This window comes from Pygocentrus nattereri, chromosome 26 (assembly GCF_015220715.1).
Source record: "Pygocentrus nattereri isolate fPygNat1 chromosome 26, fPygNat1.pri, whole genome shotgun sequence".
NCBI classification, from domain to species: Eukaryota; Metazoa; Chordata; class Actinopteri; order Characiformes; family Serrasalmidae; genus Pygocentrus; species Pygocentrus nattereri.
The window spans coordinates 12,427,479-12,451,424 of NC_051236.1; the positions used below are offsets into that span (position 1 = coordinate 12,427,479).

The window sequence follows — 23,946 nt, forward strand, 5'->3', positions numbered from 1 at the left end:
TCTCTGCTTTTTTCTCTCTCACGCTCCCCCTTTCCATCTCTCAGCCTCTTTTTCTCCCTCTTTCCATCTCTCTCTTTCAAGTCTCTCTCCTTGTTAGTCTCTCACTTTCTCTTTCCCCTCCTTTTCATCCCTCTCTTTACTGCTCTCTCTTGCCATCTCTTTTTCTCCCCACTTTCTCTTTCCACCCCCTTTCCATTTCTCTCTTCCATTTTTTTCTTTCAGTCTCTCTCTTTCGCTCTCTCTGCTTCTTAACCTCTCTCACTTTTTCTGTCTGTCCCCTTTCCATCTCTCTCCCCAATTTCTCTCTCTCTTCCCTTCCCTTTCAGCTTTTTCCTTGCCTTTCATCTCTCTTTCTGTCCCTCTCCTCCTTTTTTTATCTCTCACCCTTTCTCTTTTTCACCTCTCTCTACCCTTTCCATCTCTTTTTCTCCCCACTCTCTGTGCCCATTTCCATTTCTCACTCCTTCTCTTTTCTCCCCACTTTCTCTCTCTATCCTCTTTATATCTCTCTCCTAACTCTTTTCCCTTCTTTTCTCGCTTCCTCACTTTCATCTATCTCTCACCCTCTTTTTAACCTCTCTTCCTCCCTCTCCCCTTTCTATCTCTTACTCTTTCTCATCTTTCTCCCTCTTTCCCCGTTCTATCTTTTTCTGCTATTTTTTCTCTCTCTGCCTCCCATTCCATTTCTCTCTTTCAATCTCTCTCTCTCTAATTCTTTCCATCTTTTACTTTTACTTCCCACTTACTCTTTCTCTCCCTTTCTCTCTCTCTCTCTCTCTCTCTCTCTCTCTCTCTCTCCCCATCTCGTCCTCTCTCCTCACTGTACTGCTGAGGGGAGAACCTCAATACCATCTCAAGCCCTGTGTGTGCCGTTGCCTTAGCAACAGAGACACTAAAAATAGGACTATCTCCAATACTCCTGACATTTCCGGTGCACGCTTCCACCATTTCTACAAGGCGATACCACATTGTTTACCTCCGAGACGGCTTTTACAGCAGCTTCTCTCTTCTCAAAGAGCAAGCTTAATTTGAAATGCAGAAAGTTGAACCTTCTGTGGCCTCGCATGAAACAGATGGCAAGAGGGGGCACAAGAAACAAAAACCTTTTACTGCTCCACAAAAAGATACATCATCTGCAACATCTCAGAATAAATCACAACTGGGACATACTTACTGTGATTCTTATCTGCAGCTGGTTAACACAATTGAGGGATTTATATTCTTCAGTGGAAGACAGGAGGATTTTAGTAATTGCAGTAAGAATCCCAAGGAGACCATCTGAACTCAGCACAACCATTTAATAATTTGGTCATTTCACGAGCTGGCTCAAACTAAATGGAAACGTGGTGGATGTCATAGATCTTGACGTGGATATTGTCATGCTAATGCATATTTGAAGTTATGAGCTCATTTGACTCTGACGTTATAGCTTGCCCCCGAAGGTTTCAGAGGGCTGCTTTTTGTTCTCTACTTTTTCTTGTGGGCTACAACCAACCTTGTTGCTAAATACTTCCCTCAAAAACATACTTTTTTGAAATTTTGAAAATGTCTTATTTATTTTTACCTGATATTTTCCCCGTTTCCAATTACACTCACTACTTAGGACTCCCCCATTCATACGATACTACCAATGCTAGGAGGGTGAAGGCTAGCACAGGCTTCCTCTGAGACCTGTGAAACCAGCCTGCGCTTCTTTTCGACCTGCTGCTCACGCAGCGTCACGGGACTGCCGAACGTGCTCGGAGGAACCGCCAGATCTGTTACATCAGCTAACAGACGTCTGTACTGACTAGTATCATGTTGAGTGATGGGGGGAGAAGGGGAGCCATCCTACTCACCCAGAGAGAGCGAGGCCAGTTGTGCTCTCTTGGACTCCCGGCTACAGATGGCTGTAGCATCACCAGGGATCGAACTCACGATCTCCTGATGATAGGGCCAACACTTAGATGGTTGCGCCACTCGGGAGGCCATGAGGACATTTTGTGCCATCTTACGGTAGAAACACTTCACTGGAAATAAATAATGATTTTTGAAGGAAAGGCACTGGTAGTGTATTCAAATATAGGACAACATTGTAGGCTTCTACAAAGAAAATCTCTCTCACCATATTTCACGCCCTATACCTGTTCCATGTATTACTAGTCCAAGTGTGTTTTGTTGCACTTTGTTTTGCTGCTGTTTGTGTGTGAATGCTCATAGCACTGCCTTTGTAAGTGAGCCATTTTCATGATGCAGCATTCTGCTTAGCAGTTGTTTAAAATGTATGACATTAGTAATATCTTTGGCCAAACAGATCCTAGTTGCACACTCACAACCTTCTTTTGTGTGCAGTGCTCATAAAGTGCCTGGGTTTACATTAATGACAGATGCATACACAGGTCTTTAGAACATGTATCAGTAAATATGAAGATCATTAAATTCAGTAAATTCATTAAATTCTCCCCCTTGTTGTGGTGGTCTGCGTATGTCCAGTACTGAGTGCTATTTATGCTGTTTTTGGAAGATTTTATAAGTGATTTTAAATATACTTTCTGAAATGTTGATGTGGCTTTTGGTTTTGGTTTCTCTCCCCATCCAATTCTCTTGTAAAGTCAAAGTTGCCATAATACGCCATAAAATAAGACCACAATTTACATTTCACAATAAAAAAATTGGGCCTGCAACTTAAGTCCCACAACTTTAAGGGCAGCAGATGTTTTCAATAGACGTAAAAACATCAAAATAATGGTAACACTTTAATGTAGGGTACGGTTCATAAGGCTACATGACACCCACATAATCTTGTCATAACCCTACATAAATGTTTATAAATGCGTATTATAGTAGGCATCATTCACTACAAAGATTACCTTTGATGTTTTGATGAAAGTTAGTTAGCTAAAGTAGCCTTTAACGGATGATGTTTATTTGAATAAGCATGTACAAACATTCATATAGGGCCATGTCCATTGTCATGACAAGCTTATATGGGCTTCATACAGCTCTATGAACTGTACCCTATTATGTTATAAGGTTTTGATCTGAAAGTGACAATAAGCTTCTTCCAAAGCTGCCACCACAGCTTTCTGAGCCAAAGAATGTTATCAGGTCTCAAGCAGAGAACACAAAACACTTTCAGTATGAATATGTGGACATCTGACCAACAGCCACATCATTCCACAGAAGAAACAGCCAGCACTGGACTTTCACAGACAGTAAAGGGCACAACTCAGTTTCAGCTCCAGAGCATACCATTGAGCACACCGATGTTTGTACTAACGTGCTACAAAATGGTACACCATGAAAAATAGGTACTGCCAAAAGAGAATGTTCTGGCGGAGGCTAAATTAATTCTTACTGGCAATGAAACAGAGCCTCTACATCATTTCTATTTGATTGTGTGCCTGGTATGAGTACAGCTGGGTCTGACCTGTGCAGCACAGCAATCTCATTTTCGATGCTGTTCTCCTTTCCCTCCAGTGCCTTCTTAGGGATGCACTTGACAGCCACCAGCCGCTGGGTACTCTTCTCTTCAGCCAGCACTACCTCAGAGAATGCCCCCCTACAAAACAGCCAAAAGAGAGGGAGAAAGAAAAACAGTTGGTGGAGGATTTTCTTAAAGGGATCACATAATAGGAAAGCTTACAGCCATTCAGTCTCTATAGACAAATACACGAATAGAATGGGTCAAAAAAAAAGAGTTCAGAGCCACTGGAAATAACCCTCATTTCTCTGAAATGGTACCTGTTAATAGATGTTATACAAGCCAAAGATCACCATACATAGTGTGTAAAGCACACTGCCATTAAATACTGCTACCTGTCTGAATGTACATTGCCAACTGTAAAGTTTGGCTGTGGAGGAATAATCATCTGGAGCTGTTTTTCACAGTAAAGAGCAAGTAAAGGGAAATCTTAATGCTATAACTTACAGTGTCATTCTAGAGAACTGTACACTTCCAACTGTGGGACAATGGTTTGGTGAAGGCCTTTTCCAGTCAAAGCATGACAATGACCCAGTGCACAAAGATGTATAAAAAACTAGTTTGGTGTGGAAGATTTTGACTAGTCTACAAAGCACCCTGACCTCATCTTCACCAAAAACTGCTACACTGACTGCATGTCTGGCCTTATCAGAATCTGTCCTTTGGTGTTTGTGAAGTGTTAGCCTACTAATGCTAGCACTACCACCTAATACAAACTATGAGAGCAAAGTTTTGTGCAAGTGTAGGCATGAAGATTTATGTCACTACATCTACTACACAGTGTGCCATGTTCAGCTTTTACATTGCTAACTGTGATGGCTTAACGTTACAAAGATTGGTCACATTAGTGCAGGCACACTCTGCACCTCAAAAAGTTCCTGTTACCATGTCATAATCCACATTAGTATTATTTATTATGCTATTTGGTGGCATACAATAATAAGCTGATATGTGGTGCCCATGAATCTAAAATAGTGCTCAAAAATACCAACCCATATAATCATAATAGGCCCCAAAAGAGAAGTTGATTTAATTTAAAAGGGATGTTCTGAATTGGGGGGAGGGGGTCTTTAATGCATAAACAGGAGTTAAAAAATGGTCATGTATATAATCAAATTTTTTTGTTACATAGGAAAACACCAACTTTACAAGTGGACATTATAATGTGAAAAAAATATATAAAAAATAAAATACAAGTAACAATTGAAATGATATAAGAATCATCTCATCAAAACCTTAAAAATCTCATCATCAGAGAGATCAGGGATGTTTAGATTTGACTGACATTTTAAACCAATATTTGTTGAGGTACTTACTGCAGACTTTTTAAACAATGCTTAGCCACTGCACTGGAATGTCTGTATTTTATTAATTTTACTGCACTTGTAATATATCTTAGATTTATCCGTGAGACTATTGTAAATGTAGTCACAATTTCCACATTTTATAAATGTTTATGTATCAAATGTTGCTCCTATAGTGGTCAAAACCCAAGAGCTGGTCCTGAAACTGCATTAAAGGATGACAAAGACAGGCCACGCTGACTGACATCAATACTCCTTGGTGCCAGCGCTGCAATATCAGTTCTGCTGACTGCAGAAGAAACTGACATAGCCAATTCACAACTGTTGCCATCAAGGGGAAATTCCATCTGAAAATCCTTTTGTCATATCAGCCTCAGTTGCCACTGATATGACATTATGAAGCACTTTGAATATTCAAACACAAACAACACTTCCACCCAGTAAAGTCAGCAGCATGAAATTAACACCTGGAGTGTTAAACTGGTCTCAGATGTACACTGCATATTATCACGGTCTCCCATAAAAGCAGTAGGTGATAATGTAACACTAGTGATTTTACTGTGCAGATAATGAACTAAAAATGCCAGTAGGATTTTCAGTCCAAAACCAAGACTACAATACAATTATATTTGCATATCAGATCAAAATACAGGCAACTTTAAACTGACAATTATTTTTTTTAAATAAACACACAACACATGTCATGCAGTATGTCCCATCTCAGCTGTACATTAATAGCCTCCGTGAATGAGCGCTGGATCAGAGAAGAACATATTTCAATTGTTTCTGTTGTTTTTGTGCTGCTGTGTTTGTACAGGGCTGATATTTGGAGCTGTATCTGATCTGTCAGGAGCTGCAGAAGAAAAGACAGGAATGTGTTTAAACGTTGGTGCCCGGCAGAGGGACGCACACAAGTGCACACAATATCAGGAAAAATATGACAAAAAATTTGACAAGTGGAGCAGCACAACCTTCACCTGATTCCTCTCATTATGTGCACGTGTTCTATTTTGAACATCCTTTCAACTCTTCTTTCAACTCTTCTACTATCAGAGTCTGACAAAACAAACAAGAAGACATGTTTATTCCCATTAAGAGACAATGAATAACCAACGTTGTGGGTCATCTAGCTACTACGGAAGGATCCTCTCTAATAAAAGCACACTGTCTAGCTCTGTAATGCAATATTTATACCATGAAGAAGCTTCATACTGAAACCGAATGACAGTACGGACAGTATGGTGGGTGGTATTGCCCCAAAGTTGTATAATGTTGCTCTCCAAAATGATATTTTTTTTCAGCAGAAGGAAAAACATCTTTAACTTTCAAACTAAGTTAAGGTAAACATATTTAATTTCAAGCCATTTTAGACTGTTTCTATTGGTCCAGTCAGCATTTTACATAATGTAAAGGATATATTGTATTTTCAAATGATCTCAAAAAGAGAAAAATTAGGTTTTTCTGACAGTGATAATAATAATAATTCTTTCTACATATTTCATGTATTAAAATGAAGCTCAAAGTGCTTTACAATGAAACAACAGAAAATAAAGAAAATACAAGTATCTAACAAGGCCAGAAATAAGATTTCCATAAAACAGTCAGTCATCCATTTACAAAGCAATAATATAATATCATCTTCAATAAATTGTGTTTTATTCCACAAACACTGCTGTTTTTTTTTTTTTTTTTCCAAAAAGCAGCAGATAAATAATGAAATGGATCTTGAGCCGTTTCATTACAGTGCAGTTCAGTAAATCTCCAGCACCTGAAAAGGTAACAACATTCTCTGATAATCAGAAGATGATAAGAGTAATAGAATGCTTTAGACACCAAATGAGTAGGCTGTGGAAATGAACTAGAATGGGCTAGAACTCTCTAACTTGTGAGCTGTTTGAGTAGCAAAAGAATGGAGCTCACTGTCCAAAAATAGAAACCACCCTTATCTACAAAACTAAACTCTGGTGCAATGACTGAAATACTGTTTACTTTAGTACATGACGTATTTTGTTGGACTGTAAACTGGTGGCTTCAAACCCCACCAAGGCAAAGATTCAGTTGAAACTCCAGCTTTAGCGCTAAAAATGTCTGTCCAGATTAGATGACCATTTATTTACACATTAAACATTCTCTTTGGTGGAACAGAACTGCTTCGGGTGATGGACCTATGTGGGCTGATATGCTGCTGTAAGCCTGCATGATTTGGCTGTGACTAGTGTGGGCTGCATTGCTGTTGCAGGAGACACTGAGAGTTCATAATAAAATACTGTATTTATCAACTGTGAAATCATCTTTAACATATTTTCTGTAATAAAATGGCAAATTACTGTTTAATGTTTTACTGCACAGTATTATGAGATATGTAAGCAACAGAAATATATATATATATATATATATATATATATATATATATATATATATTTCATATGTAAATTTGCTGTCAATTACTGGCTACCGAAATGCATACTTTTTCAATAATGAAAAAAAAAAAAACAGATGATTAATTATTAAAAGTACAAGAGATTATGTTTAGATGTATTTTAATTACAGCTATTTTACTGTAAATATACAACAGAATGCAGCTACATCACTGTAATCCTGTGGTGCTGGTGACTATAGAGTCACAGTTGCTATTTTACTGTAACTTACTTTTAATATGGTGCAGTAAATTATTGTGAAATTAATGCAACTAGTAGCCATTAATGTATTTTGTATGTAGTTCTTTTACAGTGGAATTCAGCATTATCGCATCATTAAATATTCAGGTCTCAAATAGTGTGAAATTAGCCTGCTTATTTTTGGGCTCTGACCATATCACTGTTGTTTAACATGAGGGCAAGGTCACATGATCTTTCCGCTAGACTTGCATTATAGGGTTATTGAAGTGTTTAATGGGGACAGAAAGAGAGAGACTGTTAGTGAGAGAGAGGTCAGCTGTTGCTGTGAGACATAGTAGAATTAAGTCTGGCTGCGGCTCTGCTTCCATAAAAATGAGAGAGAAATGGTGAGACCACCGAACAGAGAACGCATCAAAAAAAAAATCAGGCTCTAAGATGGCTGTTACTAATGTTCTAGCTATACAACATATGTGGGTCATTTTTGTAGATAACAGTATGTCAGAAACCACATAAGCAAGCATATATAAGATTACTTAGCAGCTCAACGCAAACTGAAGCTAGTGTGTGATGATTTAAGCATGTTTATACCCCATGGCAGACAAATAATCATAATCATAATCATAACACTTGCCTCAGTTGCTTATGTGGTTTCTAGCATTATATGACATGTTCAAATTGAAATAAATGGACACGTGTGGACAAATTCATGCATCAAGATGACTACTACTACAAATTTTAACTGTGATGCTTGTTTGCCTATTTTTATAGATTTTAGATATATTTTATTGATTATGTCAAACAGTATCAGAAAACACAGAAATTACAATTCAGAACTCTTCTGAATGTTCTAGCTATGCAACAGTATCTATAAAAGAGATGAGATATATTTGCCTTGAACACATCAGAACCCCTGGTTCCTATCACCACCACTGTAAAAAAATCTGTCTGTAAGTTTCTCCACAATGTGCCATTTTACATCAAACCAATCAGAATGACTCTGTTTACATCTTAACACTTGAAACATGCTGCAATTTTGAAAAATCTGTGGAATTACCCTTTAATGAGATACAGGCCATTTCACCCCATCTCGCTCGCTCACATACAGTCAAATCACATTATTCGCTTTTTAAATGTCACTAGGCTAATACTTTCCCAATGGCAACTGCCAAACTGTTCTACGCCACTATATGAAATGTGCTACATGAATGGTTTTGCTGATTTGTTAGCGCATCATACTGTGGTCACGTGAAGATATGGAAACATACAAAAATTGGATTTTAAATTTAAAACCATTTCTTCTCATTCCCAACTCCATTTCCTTCCTCTAGCAAAAGGACATGTCCAGATCGACCTTTCTGCTTGTGATGGATTTTGCTGAGCGTGCAGATACGACTCATAAAGGGCCATTTCATTTTAGCCTCAGGCTAGCTGGGATCAATCTGCTTGTAAATCATCAGTGTAGTCCTGTTTAACATCACGGATGACTGAGGCTATATATCACCATATGGATTTCCTGTGAGTGAAGCAGCGCTGTTACTCCTACGCTCATCCATCCATGCCTTCATTTTATTTCTATTTTCTATCTTTTTTTTTTCCACTGCAGTCGCCTCCTGAACTATTCTTATAAATCCACTTTCTAACGATTGTATGATTACTTTAAACACCTTCTTACTCAGGCTGCAGTGCTTGTTTAGGCAAAAAAGGATTTATGTAGACCAATGTTGGAAATCTGAGTTTGTTAAATGCTATAGAGAATAGTTATATAGAATATAGTTACAGTAATGAACTGGATAAAAGGAGCAACAATGACTGGCTCTGTTTTTACTTTTAGGGCATCCCTTGTTTTTAGTTGTTAATTAAAAATGATTATATAAGAAATCTATTTTTAACATGAATGCTTCACTTCAATGAATTTAAATTCAATTCTAAGAAGCTTTACTGGCATGACTATATTAAGTTATAGTACTGTCAAAGCACTGTTCGCCAAGCACCTGTGTAAAAAATACACAAAGACAACTATACACGTTCCATCCTACATCCTTGACTAGCCTATATGTTTAAATGAACCAGAGCCTGACACACCATGCCATCAATGTGTTGACTCACTCTCCCTCAAACATCTATCTGTACATACACATACATACATACATACATACATACATATTATATTATGATGTTATATTATATCCCAATGAAGTTGATATATGTTGTGTATGGGATGTTGTGTAAAACATAAATAAAAACAGAATACAATGATTTGCAAATCCTTTTCAACCTATATTCAATTGAATACACTACAAAGACAAGATATTTAATGTTCTAACTTTCAAATATTGACTCATTTTGAATTTGATGCCTTCAACACGTTCCAAAGAAGTTGGGACAGGGGCAACAAAAGAGTGGGAAAGCTGAGGAATGCTCAAAAAACACCTGTTTGGAACATTCCACAGGTGAACAGGTTAATTGGAAACAGGTGAGTGTCATGATTGGGTAGCATCCCTGAAAGGCTCAGTCATTCACAAGCAAGGATGGGGGCGAGGTTCACCACTTTGTGAACAACTGCGTGAGCAAATAGTCCAACAGTTTAAGAACAACATTTCTCAACGTGCAATTGCAAGGAATTTAGGGATTTCATCATCTACAGTCCATAATATCATCAAAAGATTCAGAGAATCTGGAGAAATCTCTGCAAGTAAACGGCAAGGCAGAAAACCAACATTGAATGCCCGTGACCTTCGATCCCTCAGGCGGCACTGCTTTAAAAACCGACATCAATCTGTAATGGATATTACCACATATATGTTGGAAATGTTTGGAAATATATATATATATATATTGGAAATGTTTCCACATTTCCAAAGTACAGTCTTAGAAGTTGGTTTCACTTTCTGCTTCTTGCAATCCAAGTAAAGTCCCATGTGTTCAATGATGTTGAAGTCTGGAGTGGTCATCTATTATTCTGAGAAAAGCAGCAGCTTCTTTGGTTTGATTTGCATTGGTTCTTTTTCCTTTTTCTCAGTAACAGCTTCTTGACAGCAACACATCCTTTCAGACCCATAGTGCTGAGTTGTCCTCTCACAGTAGAAGGACTGAACAGAAACACTTGTTTTTTTTTTCAGATGTGAAGTAAGAGTGGAGCTTGATTTTGTCCTTTGTCTACAATATGAAAGCTTAAAATACAGTTTATCTGATGGCAACAGTTCTGGTGGTCTATCTGCTCATGTATGGGTGTTAGTCCTATTTTTTCTGCATCTTTTAATCATGTTTTAATTCCAGTTTTGGAAACTTCTATTTATTTAACTTATTTTCCTTTGACTTTCTCTTTCTTTATACAAGTGGATTATCTTATATCTGATCTCCTCAGAAATATGTCCTGAAAAAGAAATAAATAACTTGTACTTAATGGCCGCTTTGCTGGGAAATTACATAAATGAAGGGTGGTCTCTGACTTTTGTACAGTGCTGTATATTAGATCAGGACATTTTCACACGCTATATATAGCAGTATAAATGAATATGTATAATTTCAGAATTATCTATGTATCTGGATTGCTAATGGTCAAGAAACGATATAGACTCTCCTCTTCCAAGCACCTGGCAGACTGTTTGGGGAGCTCAATTCAACAAAGAGGCCTCACAGACCATATTAGCAAATACAACTCATCTATCACCACCCTGTCCCCTAAAAAACAAACTTTGGTCTCTACAGCTACCATTACAGCCCTGTGAGAAATCTCTCCTTTTGTCACCAGGGCAACCAGTCCTCTATGACCTAATAATGATCGTTCCATAAACAAAGCCAGTCCCATGATTGGTCCAGCAGAATAACAAAACAATTACGTCAGAGATGTGTCCGAAATCTGAGAGCTTTCTAATATCCCCAAGATAAACAGTCCACCCATTTTGTTTCCTAAAATGTCCCGAGCAGAAGAAGCGCTGCTAACCCAAAGAGGTGGTTCTTGTGACTCCATCCACAAATATGAGGTAAAGAAAAATCTTTTTTGCTGAGAATTCTGGAGCATGCGTGGGTTATGGTCCACTTCAATTGGTCCACATTCTACATTCTGCTTTAAAAATATAACTATTAAACACATGGTCAGTCTGCTGGCTTCAGTTCACATTAAGGTCTCCTCTCTGATAGATGCTGAATCACTTGGCCAAGACTGAGACCCATCGCCATGACGTTTTTCACAATATCAACTGTCCTTTGTCATAATCTTGACAAAACAAACACTAGGATTAGCTGGAGGAGAATACAATCTTTCGAGAATAAATCAATTGACTCCACTTGCAGAATTCATGGCTAAACCAATTCGGTAATCTTCTTTAGAAAAGTAAGAGGCTTTCTGTCAACACATACAGTTCAGCGAAATCCTCTGAATAGGGCAGAGGAGGGATTCTGGGAAAAGCCTCGACAGGGCGCGATATTGCTATGTGATCCTCAGAGGGAGAGGACACGGCAAGGTGCTTTTTTTTTTAGAGATTATAGAGAGAAATGTTTCATTTCATGTCTAGAGCTGCACTAATGTGAGACTAAATGTGTGGAGCAGACAAAGAGATCTTTCTGAATTAACAAAAAGGGGTGAACAAAGTGGTGATCTGCTGCAAAAGGACTGGATCTCTTGAGCTGCTGCTTAGCTGCCAGACTGAAAGATTCGATATTCAACCGAATATGTGCCCATAATCAACTTAAGCTGTCCTGATTACTAGATTAAATTGATTGATTAAAACATTACTGATTAAAATGCACCTTCTGAGTGAATCAGCAATGGTTAATCTGGAAATCTGCATGACGATCATCTTTCAAACTCTCCTACCGGTCTCTCTTACAGTGAGAAACAGGGCCTGATGGACATGCCCTCTTATACTCATATGGAAACGTTTGTGTGACCCTGATCAAACTACAAACTAAAAATGGGCTTTGTTAACCCATTCTCTACAACACACTTGAATATGACATTTGTTTCCAATTTCTATATATTTGTTGATTTTAACATGAAACATGAAATATAAACCTGTGCACAGGCCAGATATTATGTTTATTGTTTTCCCAATAATGTAATTCAGGAGATAAACCGTAATAGTGCATTAAAATGTGCAGAAGTGTGTTCTCTGTAGAGGATGTGATTCCTTATTTTTTCTTTGAGAATCAACTAAGCCTGTAATTTGACCTGGGGTGGCCAAACCTTTGCACACAACTGTAAGTGACGGTATCTATCAGGCTGTTCAAAGTTTTGCATACAACTGTATGTGCATTTTAGGGCTGTCAACAGTAATGTGTTAATAGTACATTAACACAATAAATTATTAATGCTGCAATCTTTTGTACACTATAAATAGCACATAGCTATTCTGTTACCCCCTCTGTCTGAGACATCCTGTTTCTGCTGACAGGGCAGATGCTGCTCATTTCCGGCCCCAGCTGCAGTAACTATGGCGCACCCGACCACACTCTTTGCATCACTTCATTCAGGTCTCTGTAGGGCTCCTTGTTTGCCAACAACAGAAATGAGCGACAGAGCACAAAACTCTTCTTCACAGCGACCCTTACACTGTAGCCTGTTTGATCAGTGCTGCCGAACAGGATGGCAGCAACAGCGTTACAGAGTAAAGCAAGTTAGAAGACAGAAGCTATGCGTGGTTGTGCTGGACAGCCGCATGTTTGTGTGGGTATGAAAGTGCACATCTAGAGCCAAGATGCACAACAAAGTCATGCAGAGTTACAAACAGAGGGACTTAGCAGAAGGCTAGCCATGTGAACTCAGGCTGAAGTAAACATGCCTAAATGATGAAGCTCTGAATCTGAAAGAGCAGTCATCCTGGACCCTGAAGGTGAAAGCCAGCCATCATGTTGTCCTAATAAATACTGCAAGGATAAGCGTGTGTGTGCTTGTGGGTATGTGTGTGTGTGTGTGTGTGTGTGTGCGCGTGTGTGTGTGTACTAGCTGTGGGTGATGTGACAATATGAAATTGTTATCATGTTATCAACAGGTTTTTCTCAGCATATCGTGGATATTGTGTGAACTACAATCTCACTAATCAATGACATGATTCATTAAAATGAGACTCCTGAATGGAATAGACATGTAAGGTCTTTCCTGTTCTTAGAATAATCCTGGTAGTCCATTATAACATATTTAATTCTGTTTAATCTGATGTAATGATGTGCAATACAAGAAACTCAGAAGAAAATAAAAGTACTAGAATTATGATAGCATTTTTAGCATGTGCCACCACTGTGGTAAATCATGTCTATTCCAACTTATCAAAGCATAGAAAAATGAAATACTGCGACATGTATTGTGTAGTGTGAAAATGAGGGATGGAGCAATATGGTAATTCTAGGCCAATGCCAATATTCAATATATTTCACGCACATGTGCCCATACTGATACATACACAATTATGAAATTTAGAAATTGGACTACATCTACCAGGATAAATATAACAGATAAATAACATTTATTTCTTTAGGGTTACAAATGCACTAAAATGAATAAACTGCAGGTATTTTAGCGCAGTAACCCATAGTTACCTAAACATTTTGCTCTTCTGAAGGACAATAAATACGTCATCAAATATCTGATTTTAAATGTCAGTCAAATTTAAATAGTACTGATCATTGTTATGCAATTATTGATATGATAGTGATATATTTGTGCATCCCTGGTAAATACATTTTTTAAAAAAAGTCTTCTGGTTTTGCAATTAGGACAAAACAATAATTTCTCTGCAGGTAACAACTACTTTCACATCTCAATTCTCACATTCCTATTCATTTACATTATTTTTATCCTTATTTCTGCTTCTCTTATACAAGCTGTTTTTCTCTCTCAATTACATGAAACAATTTATCTTGGTTCTTCATCCGTGAAGTACATGAAATCATGCAAGACAAGAAATGAAGATTTTTGAGAATTTATTTGAAGGCAAGACATAAATCAGCTGGTTCAAATTGTTGATAGGTCGTGGGCTACACTAATCCAAAATGAATAAATTCACATTTCCGTTTCTTTTCTGGAACAGTTAAGGATGATTATGTTTTTAGTTTTGTTTTAGTTTTCTAGCAAAATTCAGCTTTTATTTCTTATACTAGTTCAGAGCTCTGATCGTGATACTAAGTGGTGTAGTGTCTGGATAGGTCTGTTCTTTCTCATGGACCCCTACATGGTCTTGGGTACGACCAACATGTGTGCGTTCCTCCACACACTATGAACACAAAATACTCCCTACACCTGATGCACTGAAACCTTTGCTAAATGCACTGTGTGAAAAAGATGTGAATATATTCTTAAAACAGGACACTATAAGTAAGGATGCATCATCAGAATCACCAAAACACGTAGATTTGCATCCAGTAGTTTATTGTTAATTTTACTGTTTTTTATTTTTATTTCTGCCAAATTGGGTTGCAATTTTAGGATGTAAATAGCATGAAGCAGCACTCGCGCTGACTCTGAAAACTGCAGCTACAACTATAATCTCATTTATAAGTTTCCAATACTAGTTATGTATATTGTGATTTAGCTAACAGAAAGTACTGCAAATGTACAAGTGTCTTTCTTGCACTCATTTAGCCCATATAGTGTGAGGTTTGGGTTGTGAAAGAAATCTACCAAAATTCATCCAATTTGGCTATAGAAAAATCAGAAGTGGCAATAAAAATTCATGATCAGTGCATAACAAACTATAAGGCAATAAAATGCTATAAAAATAATATTTACGCAAAAGCTGAAAAGTCATCAAAAAAGGGCCCATATCCTTGATTTAATTTTTTTCTTGAGATCCACATACACTGTTTGCTGGGTTTTCGTACCAAAAACAGTCCTAATTTATTTTTACATGAGCATTTTCAAGCTGGTTTTGTTACTATGCCTTTGAGACCGATATATGTAAATGATCTTTGCTCTGATTGGCTGCCCTATATCATGCCTCATTTATAAAAGCAGTTCAAACTGAAGCGCTCCTTTTAACTTTAACATGAATGTGCAGAGCTAAACTTCTGAGGACTGAATAGAGGAATATATGTGAATGTGAAGGGAGTGATGATACTATATGATACTGATATCATAAAATCGCAAAACTGGTTTGCCAGACTTGGACATGGCTCTTTGTGCTAATATCACTGTTACTTCATAAATTCTACTAACATGTTTCAATATGTTCACTAAATTCCTGTACCACTGTCATATAGAGTAAGAGCAAAACAAACAGACACAAAAGTACAAACGTTGAGGTGTAAATCAGTCTCTTTAGAAGTATGTATATGCTGTACACATGCACATATCCTCCACTACACTAGTAGTGATGTTAGATACAGACATTTTCATCAAATTTTCCACTCATATTGTTCATGCGTATCATCATAGCTTTACACTATTGACTTCTGCTTTCAGCCATGGCCAGCAGATGCTCCACTCCACACCCCCAACCCCACGCTGCTCATAAAGGCTTGAGTGAGCGCCAGCAAAACATGGTGTGGCAGAAAAACAACGAACACACACGCAAGACACTTGCTGACAAACACGGACACACACACACACACGCCACCTCTCTGTCTCATATGTCCTCTTCCACACACACACACACACACGCTGTGCAGACGCAGAGCCAAAGTGACAGAAAATGAGCACACGCCCACACACTCTGCGGTATAAATATAGCCGCAGCAACTGAGGGCCAGTACAGCACTCAGGAGAAGCACGCATCACGTCCACTGCAGAGCGACAAAGTGCTGGATTTAACAGAGGGCAAGCTTCAGCTTCATTGATCAAAAGCAGCAGACAGGCAACGTCACCCCACACAACAGGATCAGACAGGAAAGTCCTCCAGCATCAGAATATTACAAAACAAAACAGACACACAGAAAACCAGAAAAACAAACCACTCTGTATGTTTTAAAGCACAGACTTAGTCGTTATGTCTTCTTTCTGTCATTGTCATATAAAAAACAAAATAATTCTCCCTCCTTCAAAGGGCCTATATCAAGGAAAAGCATAATCACCTTGAAAAAAGTTTGATGTGCTATGGAAACATTATTAAAGTTTTAAAAACGTTACTCCCCATATGATATGAAGAGGAAAAATAATTGATTCTTAGGTCACGATTCAGAATCAATTCACAAAACAATGTAATTAGCTTTGTATACAGGCTGTACATATCTGTGCGCGGCCAAAGACATTATAACGTAGAGTACTTTAGTAAAGCCTGGCTTAGAGAAGTCAGAACAACACAGTATGTCTGCAGGCACAAACTTCCACGTCTATAAATTAAAGGTCTGAAACCATAAGAAACATGTCCCTATATAAGAGCACATCTTTGTTACACAAACTACCTCAGCAACCTGCAAACAGGCTAACAGGCTAATCCAGAAAGTTAACTTGAGAGTTAAGGTTTACATTTAAGAATTTACTAATTAACTGCAAAACTGCTACTCACAAAATAAAACTACTTACTTAAATATCCTTTACAAGTTTCCACAATGCCCACATTTAGGCTAGAATGGCTATATGTAGCATAAAACCCAGCCTGGGTGCATAAGTCTATTTGTGAGAATCTCTTCATAAGCAAATCTTTGCATCCTGAATCAAAATCAAACTGTGAGATGCCAAGATGCCACCCTTATAATACAGTAATAGAGGCAACAAAAACAGCCAGTTTTGTATTCTTCATGGTTGTGACATCACAACCATGAACACGTTACAAATAACTGCTTGATTAGCTAACATCAGTTTAGTCCTCATCATTGTATTGCTTTGTATTGAAAAGATACAGATATCTGAAATGTCCATTTTCCAACATCCCTGAGTATTTATGTTCGCACACAAAAGCAGCCAGTCAGAACAGAGACAGTGGTATGTCAATGTCTTAAAGGCACAGTAACAAAATTTTAAAAAATGTTTCTTCACCTTACTAAGAAATAAAACAAGGTTTGAAAAGGATCAAAACAGCAATGATAATCCAACAAACAAGAAAAACACAAAATATGGGCCCTTTCAGACTGACCCACTGTGATATTAGTGAACTGCTGAGTTACCCTGATATGCATGTCATGCCTCTGAGCACGGTTCACTGGTTAGGGCTGGAGGCAACATCAAAGTTATATTTCATCACATCACTTTCTTAGTCCTAATGTGCCACAGTGTAATTCTGAGATGACTCTCTCTCTCTCTCTCTCTCTCTCTCTCTCTCTCTCTCTCTCTCTCTCTCTCTCTCTCTCAGGCATGCTAGAGGATTCGACAGGACACACAAGAGCTGGAGGACGTGTTCAGTGCAGGATGCTGAAGGCATTAGAGAGGAACAATCTTACTTCAGTTCACTTTCTAGTGTCAAAGTAACAGAGGGACATGAATGAGGGATGAGTGATGACTGGGGACCTGTCAATGACCACAGACATACGAAACGATTTCTTTCATCAAACACTTACGTCCCCAAGACCTCCTTGAAATCGTATTTTTCTTTGATATCAGTAGTCTTCTTTTTCCATCCATTTCCATCCTCTAAGGGCATTGTACAGTTGGGCTGATGCACCACTGGGTAGCTGTATGAAGAAGAGGGACAGCCCAGAGGTTTACCCAGAAAGACAGTAAGGAGGAGGGAGGGAGGGAGGGAGGGAGAGAAGCACAGAGATATAAAGACAAGCATTCACATATATATTATATACATATTATATTAAGGGATGCACAATGAATCATATCAACATCTGAATCATATCAGTATGAACTCATACAGTCGTGTACAAAAGTTTGAAAACCCCTGGTCAAATTACATGTTTTGTTGACTTCTTCTGAGAGAAAACAAGTGAACACATCCTGTACAGGGAACACATTTGCTAATTTTGGTGCACAGTTTCTGTTTATTTGCTTATTTATAGCATATAAACAGTAATTGTGCATTAAAATGTGTATGAGTGTTTTCTCTGTAGATGATCTTATCTTAATTTCAACAAATATCATTTGACCACGGAACAGAACTTTTACGTGACACTAAAATATCTCCATTTTATTCATTTCATTGCATTTGTAACCTGATAAAAAACAATGTTATATTTTTTAACAGTGCTAGTGCAGATGGAAATGTTTGTGTATTGGCTGTGTTTTTTTCCAGCCTCAGTATCTGTATCGGCAAATATGTACATGGAAAAAAATTGGATATCGGCCCACAATTCCCGTGTCAGTACATCCATACATTGAGTACATCTCAATTACATTGAGACTCTATAACCCATAGTAAAAAATACTGCTTCAAAAGACCACCATACAGACAAGATTGAATCATGAGTTCTACCTGTGTTGTGCCTTCTATGATCTCCCTAAGACTAAGTCTATAGTCTAGTCTTGGTTTGGCTGAATCACTGCTGGAACTGCTAGAGACAAAACCTTAAGCTAGATAAACACGTGTCTTATTTAATTATTTATAATTTTCATTTTCAAGATATTTCAAGCGTCAATATATGCCTTATCTGTGAGTGGTAAAACACCAACTGGTACAGGTCTGCAATTGTGCATTCTAACATGGGGGCTGACAAATTCTATGGAAATATGTGGAATTATTAATTTTGTCTTGTTAGTATGCATTGGTTGACCACCTAAAGCAATTTTGGCCCAATTAGCATGTGTATTCCTGGTTTCAGCACAGAAACATTGACTCATTTCTTTGCTATGTCTAAATACTTTAAATATATAGTGTGTATATATATATATAAATGTATAAATATTTTTGGTTTAAGTATAACCTGTGCTATTTTGGGTAAGGCAGTTTGTAGTTGGTTGAGTGTGTGGGTGACGACCTCCACGCTATTTACACTGTGTTATTATGTGCCTTTCTGTCTGGTGTTTAATAAAAGAGCACTTCTCGCTTCAGAATCTTTCTCTAAGCTGACACCACAATATTTAGGGTAGCTGATATGGCAAAATTATAACAGAACACATTTAAACATGGGCTAATTTGATTAGGTTCACCCTAATTAATAACTCCCCATCTGCAATGGGGTCTTTATGGAAGCCCTTTTCCACACCTGGAAGAAATATTTAGCTATTTAGTTAGCCACAATAATGAGAAAGCTTATATAATTATGACTTAATATCTAAGAATTATGACTTGGCATTTCATAGTTATGACTTTCTTTTTAGTTAGGACATGTTCAGTGCAGGATGCTGAAAGCATGAGAGAGGAACAATTTTACTTCAGTTCACTTGATAGTGGTAAAGTAACAGAAGAACATTTTAAGTTACTCATAATAATAGCATTCAATCTTTGAATTATGACCTAATATCTCATAAGCATGACTTAGCCTCTCATAATGATGGGTGTCAAAATTATAACTTAGTATCTCATGAGTATGACTTACAACTTAATATCTCACAATTATCACTTATTTTCTCACAATTTTGTATTACTTTCTCATAATTCTCACTTAATAAATATTACTGAATGGGACAAAACCTTCAGCAGTTAAATAAAGATAAAACAGATTATTTTATTTGGGAATAGCAATGAGAGGCACAGACTAGCTGCCTATCTGCACTCGAGGGCCCTAAAATCTAAAGAACTAGCATGTGTCCTTGGTGTATTAATGGACTCTGATCTCAAGTTTAGCAGTCACGTCAATGCAGCCAGTAAAAATCAGCATTTTATAACATTACGGACATCAAAAGAACATCAAAAATCCAGTTTTTACTTTCTATTCTCCTTTTGAGAAGAGATTGTTACTTTTTTATATTATAATTTGAATTATATTTGTCTTTCATAATTTGAATGACAGCAGTGTAAGAAAGGTATTTCATAAATAATAACTAATGTTATCATTAATTTGACTTAGTATCTCACAATTATCACTTACATTCCCATAATTATCATTTACTATCATATCATTTTGATTTACTATCTTATTATTACAATTTACTCTCATAATTATGACTTACATTCCCATAATTATGACTTAGCACCTCACAGTTTTGACTTTCTATCTCATAATTTTGACTTTCTCACAATTATAACCTAAATTCCCATAATTATAACTTCAACTCCCAAAATTATGACTTACTATCTCATCAATTTGACTTACTATCTTATAATTATGGATTTCCTTCTCACAATTATGATTTAAATTCCAATCATTTGACTTACTATATCATAATTATGACTCTCACAATTATGACTTAATTTCCCATAATTGTGACTTATTTTATAATAATTTGGACTTACTTTCTCATAATTATGGAAAACATTCTCATTATTATTATTATTATTATTATTATTTAGCTATACATTTTTCTGGGGTGGCATTAATGGGGCTCTGGTAGGTCGGCTGTCTATTAGCATGGACTAAAATTAGAAAGGCTTCTGGTTACCACCACTGTCCCTCTAACGTTAGTGTACTACAGCAGTTGTGTGTGGGAGTCCCTGCCCTGACCACTGCAGCCAAGCCAAGGAGATGCTTCATCTGCACGCATGCAGCCGTCCACTTACACATGGCGCTCAATGAACGGCAACGAAGGGCTAAGTAATAAAACCTACTGTAAACCCACGATTCTCAGACTGTTCCAGTGATTCGATGCTTGTTTTGTCGACTGCCCTAAATCCTGCTTGACTTTCATCCCCTTCCATCCTGTCACAGATGTGCCGGACAATGCGGCAGAATCAGCGGTTCAGAACTGTAGCGCTGCATGTGCGGAATCCGGCTGCTGGTTATCGCGCTATCAGGGACTCAGCGATGCGCGCTAGGCGGTGCACGGAACAACACTACGGCACCAGATTTAGAAAATCCCTTCATTTTCACCCGCTGTGCTCTCAGATTGGTGGTTTGTAGGTTAGATGATGGCCTACCTGTTCGCCTGCTCTCGGAGCTGAATGGTCACAGTCTTCCTCGCTGCTGCTGCTCTGCTTGTGGCGCTCTGTTTCTGCCGGACCTGTTCGTGACGTCAGAGAGGCTCTGCATCCTACATGAGAGAGAGAGAGAGAGAGAGAGAGAGAGAGAGACAGAGAGAGAGACAGAGAGAGAAACAGAGAGAAACAGAGAGACACAGAGAGAGAGAGAGAGAGAGAGAGAGAGAGAGAGAGAGAGAGAGAGAGAAACAGAGAGAAACAGAGAGACACACAGAGAGAGAGAGAGAAAGACAGAGAGACAGAGAGAGCGAGAGAGAGAAACAGAGAGAAAGAGAGACTGACAGAGACAGAGAGAAACAGAGAGAGAGACAGAGAGAGAGAGAGAGAGAGAGAGAGAGAGAGAGAGAGAGAGAGAGAGAGAGAGAGAGAGAGAAACAGAGACACAGAGAAAGGGAGAGAGAGAGAAACAGAGACACAGAGAAAGGGAGAGAGAGAGAAACAGAGACACACAGACAGAGAGAGAGAGAGAGAGAGAGAGACAGAGAGAGAGTGTTGGGCAGTTGTGGACAAATGATCTGGAATCATAAATCTCAAGAAGCATATCTGATTATGTTAAAAGATGAGATTACAATCAAATTTTATATTATTTATATATAAAAATGAAACAAAGAATAGAAAAGAAAAATATTTTAACAACTGAAAAGTCCACAGAATACTTTTTTAAAGAAGGGCTAATAAAACATTTAAACTGTAAACCACTGTAAATAAAATACATTTTACTGACTGAAAGGGTAATTCCACCACTTTTTGAAAACTTCTGCATAACTGGATCATTAAGATGTAAGTAAAGCCATTCATAGTGGTCTATGAGCAAATTAAGCAAGTCAGAAGTGTACACAGTGGTGGTGATAGGTCTTGCCCAAGGACTCTTATTGGTATAGTTTAGGGTGTTTGCCCAGGCGGGGACTGAACCCCAGCCTGCAGTGTGGAAGACAGAGATGTTACCCACTACGCAATACCAACCACAAACATATTTGTTAAACACAATAATGGCGGAGACGTACATGTACGGTGCTAAATTCGAAGAAAATGCATATTTTCAGATTCATCAGTATTTTATCCTTTTTAAAAAAAAATTTAAGATTCAGTCAGTCCACTAATCAAATATTTATTATTAATTAATAAATGTAATAAAAATAATAATTAATAAAAAATTAATTAATATTATTTATTTGTGCAATTATTTCTTTCTTTCACAAAGTTTCTGTTAATTGAAGTCTGGATAGTGTAGCCATTGAGTCTGTTTGAGTTTTAGGGTTTTTTATTGATGTGTTGTTAACATGCATCAGTCATGTACCAGACACTGAAGAGCAAAACAGATACAGCATTAAAAAAAGAAATGCTGAAACTTTAAAATGTTCAAAAAGACGATTTTAATGAGGTGGAATGTAAACTACGCAAATGCTATTTTATTTACTGTACAAGCTTGAATACGATGCAAGTCTACCACCTAAAATGTGTAAGCGTGCTGGACATTTTCATGCTAAACTGTGGCAGGCCGTGTTTAAAGTGTAATAAAAATGTCATCAACCTCATACACTGCTGTGGGAATCACTTGTCCTATGAATAATTGCTATTTTATTTTAATATTTTATCTATGGTTATCAATAGTAACTTATACAATGTCGATCAAAACACTACAAGATAGACACCAAGAGGTATTTTAAGATATGTTATTTAACATTTCATATTTTTGGGAACAACAAGAAGTTAACAAATGATATACACTCACCGGCCACTTTATTAGGTACAGTTCAGTTAGGTACACCTGTTCAGTTGCTTGTTAACACAAAGAACTAATCAGCCAATCACATGGCAGCAACTCAATGCATTTAGGCATGCAGAGGTGGTCAAGACAACTTGCTGAAGTGCAGACTGAGCATCAGAACGGGGAAGAAAGGTGATTTAAGTGACTTTGAACGTGACATGGTTGTTGGTGCCAGATGGGCTGGTCTGAGTATTTCAGAAACTGCTGATCTACTGGGATTTTCACACACTACCATCTCTAGGGTTTACAGAGAACGGTCTGAAAAAGAGAAAATATCCAGTGAGCGGTCAGTTATGTGGACGAAAATGCCTTGTTGATGTGAGAGGTCAGAGAAGAATGGTCAGACTGGTTCGAGATGATAGAAAGGCAACAGGAACTCAAATAACCAACCAAAATCTCTGAGGAATGTTTCCAACACCTTGGTGAAAGTATGCCACAAAGAATTAAGGCAGTTCTGAAGGCAAAAGTGGGTCCCACCTTTCACTAGCAAGTGGCCGATAAGTGTATAATATACTGCAATTATCTATTTACTGTAATTTCTTCATATTTACCTGAGATTTGATCACTACTTTTCAAATCTAGATATTAACAGTATTATAATTTCATTCTCAATGTTTTATGGCTTTCACAGTCATTAAAGAATCACCTGCAGCTCTGCTCATCATTCTGTGCACATCTAACATTTCTTCATTTTTACAGCTTTTTACAAATTAGGTGAAACGTGTTAAGTTGTATCAACATCCTAGATTCAGTTCATATATGTACCTGAAATACATGCACACATTCTAAGCCGCTTATCCTTCTGGGTCATATGGGGCGTCGGAGCCTATCCCAGTAGTCATTGGCTGGAAGGCAGGATACACCCTGGACAGGTCACCAGTCCATTGCAGGGCTGCTTTAGATACAC

The 23,946-nt window shown here is 37.7% G+C and overlaps 1 protein-coding gene across 3 annotated transcripts in view; it reads right to left on the reverse strand.

The window, feature by feature from the left end:
• The window catches only part of camk1a (calcium/calmodulin-dependent protein kinase Ia), a 38,266-nt gene that overhangs the window by 13,440 nt on the left and 880 nt on the right, over positions 1-23,946 (reverse strand). The window contains exons 1-4 of one of the 3 annotated variants that reach the window (XM_017697799.2): positions 23,805-23,823; positions 21,212-21,324; positions 17,811-17,924; positions 3,410-3,541 (exon numbers count right to left, since the gene is read on the reverse strand). In XM_017697799.2, the coding sequence (XP_017553288.1) occupies positions 3,410-3,541; positions 17,811-17,893 (215 nt within the window). In that variant the 5' untranslated portion in view covers positions 17,894-17,924; positions 21,212-21,324; positions 23,805-23,823. Of the gene's footprint in view, positions 1-3,409; positions 3,542-17,810; positions 17,925-20,913; positions 21,187-21,211; positions 21,325-23,804; positions 23,824-23,946 lie in introns of those variants that run through there. The other 2 variants (XM_017697800.2, XM_017697801.2) reach the window with 2 other exon arrangements.